At 34.6% G+C, this 13903-nt stretch overlaps 1 protein-coding gene across 10 annotated transcripts in view; it reads right to left on the reverse strand.

Annotated features, from left to right (window-relative positions):
- Positions 1–13903, reverse strand: part of EPHA5 (EPH receptor A5) — a gene marked incomplete at both ends in the record, with an annotated part of 326480 nt that overhangs the window by 166966 nt on the left and 145611 nt on the right. For 4 of the 10 annotated variants that reach the window (XM_082837949.1, XM_082837947.1, XM_082837948.1 and 1 more), the window contains one exon: positions 11713–12048. The exons of the other annotated variants lie outside the window; for them this stretch is intronic. In XM_082837949.1, coding sequence (XP_082694075.1) covers positions 11713–12048 — 336 coding nt within the window. The remainder of the gene's footprint in view (positions 1–11712; positions 12049–13903) is intronic. 10 annotated transcript variants of the gene reach the window in all.

The raw sequence follows: 13903 nt of genomic DNA on the forward strand, positions 1-13903 counted from the left end.
TCACTTCATTTTGTGTTAATATATCATTCAATAATAGGTCATTATCGGCAAAGATTGATCACTCTGGTATTGATGTTCACCAAACAAGGCATGACTATTGAAATAGATGTAAGGGCACTTACAAAATGGTGTATTATCTATTTTTAATAGATGAAACTGTATATCCTAAATGGATTTGAATAAATGCCTCTACAGACATGTATGTGTGATAAAGGAAGCAAAATACAGAGAAAAACAATGTGAAGTCAACAAGTCAATCCATATCATCATCCAAAGATAATGAATTTGATGCTATTGCTGCTGCGCTTAATACTCTAACTGTCATTAGTTCTCTTCTGTTTTATTTTATTAGACTTTATTCTTCAATTCGTTAATTCTTTAGCAAGAAAATAAAAACTTCTAAGGTTGGAGTAGGATGGAGTACTTCAGCTGCTTTTGTATCTTTCAGAATACTCAGTAGCATATGATGAATGCAGGAGGTGCTGAATAAATACTTGATGTTTGAATGAGTGGCAGTCAATTTCAGGAAAATCACATGAACAAATCATTTCGACATGCTGTACAAAAAACATTTCAGTATTCTAAGTAAACTTCATTTAGAACCTAATAGAGGACTCATGGATATGCTTGATTTAAACATGATTTCACATTTGTATTATGCTACATCTAAAGAGCACACTAAGAAGCTTGACATGATGCCAGGTCACTGGGAATGCTTTCAGAACTTTGTTCTTAAGGACTAGAGAGCAACAGTACTTCAGAGTGAGGTTTTAAACAACTTGATATTCTATGCATATCAATTTACAATAGGCATCTTTACACAAATAAGTTCACAGCATACATGCCAATGAGATGAATGATTGAACAGTTCAAATGCTGAGTGATTTGCTCTGATTCTGAACTGAACCACATGACGGTTCACACTTGAAATGGATTTTTGACCATGTTTCTGTTAAATAGGGAGTGAGTTTGCAACCAGAATTACATAAAAGAGCAGAGTTTAAAACTAGCTTCCAGGTGAGCAGTAGGCAGAATAGAGTACCCACATTAGAAAGAAAGAAAATAGTATTAACAAAATCATTGTTGGCGCAAAAACAGAAATCAGCAGGTAAAGAGCTTTTGAGAAAAGCAACATCAAGCAAACCTGATTAAGCGTTGTCAACATTTCCCTAGAGAGAAGGGACAGGAAACAAATATCATAACCTCCTGCAAGTGTAATTTTTCTCAAAATGTGGGCTAAACACACCATGCAGCAGAATCACTGACTCTGTGTGTGTGTGTGTGTGTACAATATGTGTACAATGTGTACAATAACTCTGTGTGTTAAAATATGCAGATTCTCGGGCCCTCCCTTGGATATAATGAACCATAAATGCAGAGTGTGCAGCTCATGAGTAAGTAACTCATAAACACACTATAGATTGAAAACACTATGCATTGCTCTTAAATAGCACCGTAATCATTATACAGAATTCCTCTCTGGAATGAGTTCAGTCAATTGCAATGAATCCTTTTGTCAAGATTAGAGTGTCTAAAGAAATAGATATTAAGAAAGTAGGAAGGCCAGCTAAGCAGTAGACCTTAAATAATAATGTCTGATTTCAGAGTTCCAGAAAACCTAAACTTATAAATTACAATTAAGGCTCTGTGTCTGGATCCTGAATTTAAAAGAGAGGGGCTTGGGAGAGGCACTCAACAGAAATAAGAAAACAAAACCTTAGCACGTAATTATTTGAAGAATTACAAAAAATTTAGAAACACATTACACATCTCACCAGTAACTGAAATTATAACATTAATTCAAATAATAGAGAAACAATTGAACTCATTATTTTAGGTAATATTTTAAGAAGCACAGGTTCCAGGCATTATTGTGATCCCCAGGGGAAGATTCCAGAAAAATAGATAAGAAAGCAAATAGTTACACTGCCTGTGCTCCAGGTTACCTTAGAGAGGCAAGCCCAAACTGGAGAGCAGAGCAAACTTTCTTATGGAAGCAGAGATTTAAGCAGATCTGAAGACTGAGCTATCTAGGACAATGATGTAAGAAATAGGCTTCAGGCAGAGGAAACAGCAATATTTACTAGTGATTCAGAGCATAGTAGCTCTAGAGTAAGAATTTCATGGTTTGGATTCCTATTCCCTCACTTACTAGATTTGTGACCTTGGGCAAATCACTTCAGATCTTTAAACTTCAGTTTCTTCATCCTAAAAATGGGAATAATAATAATATTATGTCATGAAGATATTGCTAGAATCAAATAAGAAAATGCAAATAAAGTTCTTCGCATAGCAATGTGCACACACTAAGTGCTGAAACATGCTAGCCATCATAGTCTCTGTTATTGGTACCACAGTAGGTACAAAGGAAAAAAAAGAAGGAACAGAAGTCCCTGAAGTCTCTTTTAGAAACCAGAGAAGTCTCTAGAAAGATTCTTGTCAGTGAACCAGACAAGTATTTTGAGGATTTCTAAAAATATTCCACCCCATCTGCTAATCCTTATTAAATACACTAGAGATGAATTATGGAGAAATTCATCAGATTAGTGTCTCATTTTTGAACTATGTTTTCAAAACAGCAAATAGGCATAGGAAACGCTCAGAACTTGTGCCTCACTTAAGCCAAGTTTTGATGTGGATGGGCAGCTTCAACTGGCAAAATTAAAAGATTTTTGTTGGTAGTATGAGGCCAATGTACAGATATTCATGATATGTAATTAAACAAAACATTTTTCTCTAGATATATTTCCTTAGAAACTTCAATAATTGACAAATTAATATTTGTCCACAAACAAAAATGATGTAGCTAACAAAATTTGTATTTTTCCAAATATATTTTGATGAAAATGAAAATTATGACTATTTTCTATACACAAAGTATTTTCCCCCTTTTTGCTCTTACTTTGATGCTGTTATTCTCTTGTTTCTTTATGTTATTGCTGTGGATATTTTATTGAATTGAAAAACTTCAATGCCAATATAAAACTCAGTGTTTTAAGAAATCATTGAAGATAGAGTCACCACTGGAAAATGAAATCTCAGTTTACTCCTCCAAACTTGAAGCAGTTGCTTTTGTTACCTGTAGCATCACTGATTCTATATATTATTTTTCACTTTTGAATTTTTTTCTTTTTATTTTACTTCACCAATGAGTTTGTCTATATAATACTCATAAAGTCTAAAAGCTATTTATCTCATAGTTTCTCTATGAACTCACACTATTTGGAATACTACTGAAAAGTTTCTTAAATACTACTATAGTAACATTTATCAATACCTTATTATGTGCTAAGCATTACTCTGTTTTATAGATATTAACTCATTTAATTCTCACAACCATCCAATGTTATAGATACTATTTTTTTTTCCCATTTTACAAGTGGATAAACTGAGATTCTGGAAGGTTTCAGTAACTTACCATGTCACATAGCTAGTAAGTGGCAGAGAGAGCATGGAAAACAGAAAGTCTGGCTTCACAGTCTAGATCTTTAACCAACACACTAATTTGCTGCTCTGTGTAACAGATTAAACGCGCTCGCACACACATGCACACAGTTTCTACTCTGTGTATTTTATTTTGATGACAATGAAAAATTATATTAGGTACACTGTGTAGGGAAATTGGAAAAGAACTGAAAATGTGACCTACAGTTTTATTGAGTTTTTTTCCTTTTTTATAAAATAAAATTTGGGTATACTGAATGAAAATCACTATATTAGGGCTTTAAATTGAATAAAGAATGCCCGCAGATTGGGTAGTCAGAGGATCTGGGTCTCTGTCCCTGGGTGAATTAGTGTGTAAAGTGCAGTGGACGTAAGACAGTTATAAGCAGCACATTAGATGGCCAAAAGCAATATAAGTGGATCTACAAAATATTTTGATTTTGGTGAAAAATTTAGTAGTCAGAATGAGATATTTAACATAACGATTACATGAAATTAAAAACACATGCATCCAATGCTAAATAAACTTTTAATAAGAATACCTATGAATAGAAATAAACAATTAATCCATGAAAAGGCTGCTGTTTAGGAAAATGGATTTGGGATAAAAGCAGTACATAAGAAAATATATAAACCAGGTGAGGACCTTGCATAGCTCAAAGATGGTAATGTGCCATGAGTTAAGGCATATTATTAACTCAACTCACATCATCTGAAATACAAAGAAAATACAGAATGAAGGAAAGAAAGAATAAAGGAAAGAAAGAAGGAAGAAAGGAAAGAAAGAAGGAAGAAAGGGGGAAGGGAGGAAGAAAAAGAGAAAGATAGATAGGATGAACAAACCTTAATTACTTGAAAAAACAGATTTTTTCAAAATAATGGAGATAACTTGCTTAACAATTTTATGTAGAAATTTTCATTCAAATTCGAACAAATTCATTGGGTATCATAGTTTGAATATGGTGGCAAATCTGAAGATTTTTCAGTAGCTTCAATTTGAGATTCCGAAATAGCAATGCTACTAATGGCAGCAGCAACTGCAATAAAGTAAAGTGCCTGCCATTTATTGCTTGACAGCTGCAGTGGCAATGTTTCTCTTCATCAGGCCAGATCTCTGGTAGAGTACTGGGCATTTCTCCTGAAACTTGCCTCTAATCTTTGAATCTATTTTTCTCAATGATTGTATAAGCCACTTAATACCTTTTATTAAAGGGTTTTTCTGTTTAAACCAGAGGAAATTTTGATTGCAACTAAGAAAATAGACATTAAAACCAAAAAATGTTCCCCAAAGAGAAGTGTCACAGGCAACAGTCTTTTAAAGGAATGGGGATTTGGACCAGTGGTTTGACTGGTTGAATTTCATTGTAGCAAGAACCTATGTAGTTTTAAAGGATGGTAATCTAACAACACGGGGCATATGTCTTATCACCTCTGGTCACTTCAAATAAAGTGATTCTTGAGGATAATATTTTTGGTGACCAAATTCCATCTGTTTTAGTACCATAAAAGCATGAGAAATATAAGAAATATAGGAAGGATAGCCTGTGTCTAACTGCACTGCAGAATTTAAAGAAACAAAATTAGCTTCTCAAAGTTTAAATTATCTGCTCAAGTCATATTTAGATGATCAGAGAGTCTCCATGCCGTATCTCACGTCCTCTTAACGGTGAAAAGGATGACAGAACTGCACATCAAAAACAAGTATTATCCCACAGAATTCCTGAACTGCTAAAATGATTGACTTTATTGCCTTGTCTTATGAGAAAATGAGGCCACTGACCGGAAAAAAAGAGTGAAACCCTGAGCATTGGAATGTGGATATGTAGGAGAATACAGATGATTCAAAATATTCTCAACTTCTAAATCTTACTGAGTCTCTCCTGCTACCATTAAGCTGTCCCACACTTCACTGAAGAAGCTGTTCCTTCATGTCTTCAATACCTTATCTAAGATCATTAACTGATAGAAGGAAGTACTTGTCTTCCTGCTCAAACTTGTTACTCCATTTGAACTCAAGATCCCAACATCCTCTTGGCAGCCAACTACCTGGTCAATACTGGAGACAAGAAGCTCCTTGAATATGAGTCTCACAAGATTCTGTAACTTAAATCTTCAAAAGCATAGGAAATATGTGTGAAAATGGATTCTATGTGTTCCTTACAGAGAAGCGAGAAACAATTTCATTCAAGCTGGTATAAATGCATGATTAGAGATTCTGGATCCAATGTCATTCTCCAGGTAGCTATCACAAGTGCTAAATGCTTCTTCAATTAGTTGACCAAAATCTGGACTGAAAGGTGGGCTAAGTTTTTAAATAAAGTTCAGATACTGGGAATTCCTTGTTTTAATGTAGAAGAAGGGATTAAATGACCTACTGAAATAGGAATGTTAAAGTGGATTTATTTTCCAAGACCTATGAAACTATCCACTAATTACATCTTCAGAAAGAACCCAGAAGACAATTTCATTACCATAATGATGAGAAATAAATTGATGAGGACAGTGCCACTTTTATAAATAAAATCTCTAAAATTTCTGTTCTCTATACTTGAGAACACAGAGGTTGAAGATGCAGTGAAATGATTTCTTGATTTCTTTAGGGTTCAGGTATGGCAGAGGCCAAGTAGTAGCACTTTACCACTAGAAGGAAAGTGGGAACAGATTTCATAATAGGCAGCAGATGTGAACGGAAAAAGTCTAGTACGATGGCATTTAGCGACTGAAATAATGGGCCATTTGATCTGTACCACTAATGATATGAAGGTCTGAGAAATACAAATCAAAATTTAGTGACCTAGTTAGTCATGGTCTCTCACGAATTCCTAGACCTGATTTAGTCTACTTACCCTATAACCCCTAAATAAGAAGAGAAAGTTGACTGTCCTTAAGAAGGACTGTGCAATAGTAACATACGTTAACATTATACAGTTTCCTTCTCAGTTTATCTGAGACGAATCTCTGGCCATTTCTAGATAAGTGGGAGGGGGGGTGTTACCGCCCAGATTATAAAATGTAGATTTCTGGATCTAAATTTAGATTTACAAACTAGGGTATAGAATATGGATTCCACAAATTATAGAAAACTGCCTCTGAGCTAACACTAATCCAAGTGAATCCGGAATACCAAGAAACCCTGATCTGAGTGGAGGCTATGATGGTAGTGTGATGAATGAGATTTTGTCCTGAGCCCATATTACAACTGGCACATTCAATTCTTTGATTATTTCACCAGGTTACTGGTGTATATTTGGAAGACTTTCTCTTCAACTGGAAGAAATGTCTCTTTGTCTCTGAGGCTCAGGCAGTAAAAGCTGTAAAACTGTAGTAATGACCAAACTAAAGCATCTCCCTCCTGCCAAAAGAGTAAACACACACCTTTAGTGGATCCATGGGGGGAAATGCAGCAATTAGTGTCACCATAAAAAATAAAGGAATAAAGAGTGGGGATTACCAACATGCCGATTTAAATTACCTGTTTAATCTGTATAGAAGACAAACTAATCTTGGCAAACAACAATACATTTAATCAAGTGGTGATTACAAATACAGCCAATAAGTTCTCTCCACTGAAGAAAATCAACAAAGACTCTCAGAATGATTATAGTAATAATCTAGCAAGTGACAATGAACATTTTTTTTAACATCTCAATCAATAGAGACCAACAGAAAACATTTGTCGCCCTCTTCTCAGGAACAACTATGTACTTTTACCATCTCAATTCAGCATTCTCTTAAATTTCCAACTCTACAGCATAATTTAGTCTCAGGAACCCTGATCATCTCCACATCCTGTGAGACCTCATGCTGGACAACTACATGAATGGCATCAAATTGAAAGTACTTGATGAAATGGGATTATCATGTCCCCCAGACACCTTTGGAAGAACCAAGAAATAAAACCCTTCGAAAAACAGTAATCACATTTCTTAGTGATATTTCTGATAGTCTGGGACAGGTTGGGACATTCCCTCCAAAGTGTTTGTTGCACTTTGCAACTCATATCATGTTAATCAAGTGCTCTGAGGAAAAAGTCCAAGAGTCTAAGACTATTTCAAAACAATTAAAATTTGGTCTATTTCAGCTCAGAATTAAGATTCTGTACCTTTGCAAATTAAAGTGTTAATACTTTTGGTTTTTCAGTTAGAATGAGCTTATTCTTTCTAGGGATAAAATATACATTTGCATATATTAAAAGAGCTTTATGACTTAATTCTTGATAAAGTATGCCTAGTGCAAAATTATTTTAAAGTAAAAATTTTTTAAATATGTTTATAGAAGAGCATCATAAATGCACACTCTTTTGTAAGCAGTTAATGAAACATTTAAAGTAACTGCTTCAATGGGATTTTTAATTTTCATCCTATGTTTATATATCACCCTCCATCTATCCATCTATCTAGCAGATATATACTTTTAGACACCCTAAAATAATAAAACAGAAGAACAACAGGAGAGAACAACAGAAGCATTGTCATGTAAATAATCTAAATGCTTTTTTCTATAAAGAAAAATTACTAAATGTACATCAATTTTTTAAAACAAGGCACTGCATAGAAAGACAAAATCACTAGAAAACTGGAGGAGCTCAATGAATTTTATTCCTTTTCTAAGTTTGAGTTTAATAAAGCACGGCTTGTATATCCATTATTTTATCCACTTTGCAATTTGACTATTAGAGTTCTTTATGTGATTAAAGTATTCACATTTCTGTGAGATGTTACGGAAAAACCCGAATGAATCTTTTGGCCAACGCAGTATTTTCCTATCACTTTCCCCTTCTCACACTGTTCTTTTACCTTTTTGTCTTTTTTAATACATCTTTATTGCAGTATAATTGCTTCACAATACTGTGTTAGTTTCTCTTGTACAACAAAGTGAATCAGCCATATGCATACATATCCCCTCCCTCTTAAGCCTCGCTCCCACCATCCCTAACCTACCCCTCTAGGTCGCCGCAGAGCATCAAGCTGATCTCCCTGTGCTATATTGCTGCTTCCCACTAGCTATCTATTTTACATTTGGTAGTGTATATATATTTCGATGCTACTCTCACTTTGCCCCAGCTTCCCCCTCCCCCCACCCTGTGTCCTCAAGTCCATTTGTAAATTACTTTTTTTTCCTCAGTTTCCCCCTTCATATGTGTTTATATTTCTTGACCATGATAATTCCCGCAATAACTCTGTAATTCTTTCCTTGTCAACCTAAGTACTTATGCTGCATTTTACAAGGCCCATAAATTCCAACTAATTATAGCATTTAGCTTTTCTTAAAACTTCATCTTTTGACTTGACTATTAAATTACATGCAAAAATAGTATCATTTGAATTCAGGCAACTTGCAAAAGCAAGATGCTAGACTCCATAATGATTTAATAGCTGGAAAAATGTCTTAAATGCTGTATAAACATCCATAAATTAATCATTTAATCACTATCCTCAGCACGAAGTCATTATTTCCTTTTATAGACTGAGCCAGGGTTACCTAATCAGTTTCAGTTTCTAGCTTAATGCACGATTCTCATCTTGAAAAAATTACTATTTTTTTTCTTCTTGTACTTGTTGAATATAATTCTGAATCTGGACAGTTCATATATCACATTCTTGTCACAAATATAAATCAATCAGAAAATGACAAAAAATTATAAAGTTGAGATAAATCAATTAAGAAACAAATGCATTTCTCAAAAAAACACTCCTTAGAGGAGAATAAAACTAATGTTGGAATCTGCTGAAAGTTGTTTTATATAAAAACCGCATATGGTACAGATAACTTTCTTCAATTTAATGCTGAAGAAAAATTCAGACATTAAAACCAACTACTACGGGCTTCCCTGGTGGCGCAGCAGTTGGGAGTCCGCCTGCCGATGCAGGGGACACGGGTTCGTGCCCCGGTCCGGGAAGATCCCACATGCCGCGGAGTGGCTGGGCCCGTGAGCCATGGCCGCTGAGCCTGTGCGTCCGGAGCCTGCGCGTCCGGAGCGTGCGCTCCACAACGGGAGAGGCCACAACAGTGAGAGGCTCGCGTACCGCAAAAAAAAAAAAAAAAAAAAAACCAACTACTACAGCCCACTTTCTATAATGATGGTACTTGATAAATTCCAGCATAGTGGCATTGAATCTAAGAGCTTTTAGGAGCTACTTGAAGTTAATAATTTTTGTGGAAATTGAGACTTAGTTGGTCTGAAATGTCAGATACTGTGAAAATCTCCCTTCTTATTTTGCTTTTTTTTGGGGTAGTTTTGTGATGATTTTACACTATGTGTACTCTGAGAACTTGGGGAAAAGAAGCAGCAACCAAAAGTTTCTGCTCTGAATACAAATGTGTGTTTTACATGATAGCCATGCCTTGAACAGCTGGATAAAAATTATTCTTTCTTGATATTTAAGGTATTTATAGTTGAAAAAACAAAAAACACACTTTGCAGTCCTAACAGGCCAGCAAGTCAAAGACAACTAGACCAAACATTTATTAATAACATCATTTAAAAAATAAACGGTCATTTCTTACATCTAGTTCATCAGAGAAATATCTTTCAAAGAAAGTTATGCAAGCTTAGAAAATGTCCTCCCAAAGGGATACAACTCTTAATGATTGTTCAATATGCTTTCAATATGTTAATGAAAGATTCACAGGTAGAACCAAGTAAGCTGGAAAGACGTTGCATATGAAGCCTGAAATCAAATGTTTAATGCCAGTATTTTTCTGATGTGGGAAGGCAGTTCACATTCACAGAGCACTGCGATGGAAAATCCACATACACTAGTATTGCCAGAAGCTGAGTCTATACTGAAGGAAAACCTAACTTTCACTATTTTTGTCTAGCTCTTTTTAGCACTTTTATTAGTTCAACCTTAGGTTAGGGAGTAAATGGAGAAAATATAAAGGATTCACTGAGGACAGTGGTGTATACGTGTACCGTGTTTTTTCTCATGGAATTAAAAAATGCTATTGGCATGTATTCAACATGGATGAGAACATCTAGAGTGCTTGGAATGATTCTTAGTGAATTACGCACATACCTGTATATTATCTGGGCCACTTTTGAATGTTTTCTTCAATTTTATCACTCAAAAATAACTATGAACTCAATGGCATGTGTTTTCTTTTTCTTATTCTCAAGAGATAACCACGTCATTTACCTGACACATCCAATAATTCAAATTATTTTGGCCAAAACTTGATTACCAACAGCATTCTCTTGTCAACCAGATCATTCCACCACCTACAAACTTATACTAACATTATATGAATTAAGTCTGATTCGATTCAGTCAAACACATCCTATTGCATTGTGAGCTCTACCGGCAAAGATGTCCTCACCCACCAAAGCCCACCTGAGGTAATTATGAGGTAACAAGCTTATGCCCTTGGACTGAGAGTTTTGGCCAAAAAATAGAAGGAAAGTTACATTTAATGCCTCTTTCCGCCCATGTACTTGTTGTTGACAAAAACAAGTTATAAGTTACTCATAGGCTTTGAATGACTCTTGCCACATAATGAGTTATTAATTCAGCCATAGTTTATCTTTGGTTTTTATGTTAACAGAAAATAATTCTTCTATATTGTTTACTTAAAATCAAATATTTGAGGGGGAAATTTAGGGGAATTAATAGTTCAAGCAGAACTATTTTCCCTACTCCTTAATAATTACTCCCTAATATTTCCAAGATCATCATATGGCATATAGATGTATCTTCACATGTATGGTGGTTGTACAATGGTTCATAGTTATTTTAATTTTGATAAGTGGATTTATCAAAAAATTATCTCATGCATTTTTATTATAATAATAATAGAAATAATAAGAAAACCTTATTTCAATCTGCAAAGAAAATTCAGATGTGGTGCCAAACAAACAAACCAACCTGCCAGATTACCTGCTAAATTAATGAACTAAACAAAAACACCTGAAGTAAAACAACAAAAATGTAGATCTGAGCTGTAATTATTGCACTGTGTGAAGTTATGGGATAAAAAATTTTGTCACAAATGGATTTGAGCCAGAAATGTATTTTTTAATGAAAAAATTCAATTAAAGCCTATCTTTTTTTTTTTTTTTCTGTCCATGGATGTGTCTGCTAAGAAAGCCTTAGCTTTTATTTGCTTAAAGCTAAGATAAAGCATTTCAAGATGTATTTTACTTTAAGTCCTAACCCTCTGGATAATGAGAAGTCATCTCTCATGTCTCAGGCAACGTTGCCCTGAGCTGTGGAGATGACTGACAGTGCTCGGCCTAAGGTACACGATTTGGTTAGACATCACACTTACCTGCTTGATTTGTGGTTACATTTACAGACACATACTGCCGGGCTCCTGGGCTCAAGTCGGACACTCCATTCACTGCCTCAATCTCAAAGGTATAGTTTGTGTGAGCAAGCAGATCCACCATCATGACAGAGGTGTTTTTCAGGCCGATTTGCTGGGGGAGGTACCTGACATGACCGCCACACTCGTCACACACACCTGCATGTGAGTTGCACTTCTTGCATGCAATATAATATGACACATCTTTCCTTCCACCAGTGTCAGCAGGAGGAATCCATTCCAGAAAGACACTAGTTTCATTAACATTTGAGATGGCATTCCGAGGAGCTGAGGGGGGTCCTGGTTTGCAAAGTAAAGTGAAAAAAACAAATTTTGAGATGATAAAATTAAGCATTGTTTACTACACAAATGTCTGGTCTGAAGGAAAAAAAATGGATTTGCAATCAATCTGTTAAGCAGGGAGAATGCAAGAGTCATCAATTTGTAATAATCTTTGAAAAATCTTGTTATACCTTCGTAGAAACAATAGTGCGGTTGGTATACTATAGAAATGACTTATCTTGGCAAAGTTGCAAATTCAAATAAAGATGTTTTGCTTAGTGTATACGTAAAGAATTATGGAGTAAAAATATTTATGCAAAAAATGTTAGATAAAATTATGTATTCAAATAGTGGCAAGTTCTTTGGCAAGTCCAAGGACAAATTCTCCTTGGGGATTGAACAGATTACTTCGTCAGTGATACTCATCCCTGAAACCTAGGAAGTAAACATGAAGGATTTACTAAGCAATGAGCACAGGTAGAAATAGGATTTATTAGTGTGGCTCTTGACTACAAATTCCACAAAAAGTAGAAAAAGTAGCCTTAGTTTATCTCAAAATAAATTGCATAGCTACTGATAAACCACCAACAGAATTTGGAACCTCCCTTATATGTCAAGAAAGAACTAGGATTTAAGTAGTTGATCAACATTGCAATCTGTAATAAGAGTTTGCTTACTTTGATATTGTTTTAATATTGTGTTTCTGCAAAATTGTGAATTTTACTTAATTGGAAACCTAAAATTTATTTTAAAAATAATTCTCAAAAACACAATAAGAGGAAGAATGAACATGTTCTGACCTTGAAAGATCAGCAGAATAAATTTATATATAAATAACAAATAATATTCATGTGTATATTACTTTATTTCTGAAATAATAGCAGACTAAAGAGAATTAAACTTGTTTACATATCAATTGTAACAAATGTATTACTCTGGTGGGGGACGTTGATAACGAGACAAGCTATGAATGTGTGCAGACAGGGGATACATGGGAAATCTCTACACCTTCCTCTCAATTTTGTTGTGAACCTAAAACTTCTCTAAAAAATAGAGTCTTTAACAGAATTCATTGCATCATGTCTGACTCTATAGTAGATTTTTAGATACTCAGAGTTACAACTTCAGTCAGCTGTTAATATTATATGATCAGATGTTCTCAAAGAGAAAATACATTTATATTTGTTTCAGATGTAGTAAACATTTTCCCAACAGGGAATAAAATGGACTGTGATGGTAGCTGAATGGTTCATAAGCATAAATTAAGCTACTTAGGATGACATAGCTTAGTTATCTTAATATGTGCTGTCTGTTCTAAATATAGAAATTAATGTTAATTTCTACATAACATTTATTAAGCCATGACTACTGAGGACTAAATTTAAAAGTAATAAGAAAGCTATGTACCATTTATAAAATGTCACTTAAAATTAAAGAACCCCATAATGTAAAAGCTGCCAGTTTTGACAAAACAATCTCCACTTTAGTTATATTTGTGGTTGAACCCATACAACCTCACACACTTCGATATAAAACAGTCACTTTTAAGTTGAAACAAATACTTAAGATGGAAATACAGTGTTTTTTTTTCTATTCCCTCTACCTTATTTATTTAATAGTGGAAGGTTATGAAGAAAATGTAATTTGAGATCAAAATGTTACAGGTCTACTTGTGAGAAAAAGGTAAAATATACTTGAAATTTGTCTACTTCAAAAAGATATCAAACTTCTGAGGGTTTTTTTTCTACCAACTGAAATACACCCCTCTAAATCTGTAAAAACTGCACCAGAGTCTGACTCTTTTTCTTGACTCTGCTACTAACAGCCCCTCAGCATGTGGGTGGGGGCACATATGCCTCTCAAATTCAAAATA

This window comes from Leucopleurus acutus (assembly GCF_964270905.1).
Source record: "Leucopleurus acutus genome assembly, chromosome: 4".
NCBI lineage: Eukaryota > Metazoa > Chordata > Mammalia > Artiodactyla > Delphinidae > Leucopleurus > Leucopleurus acutus.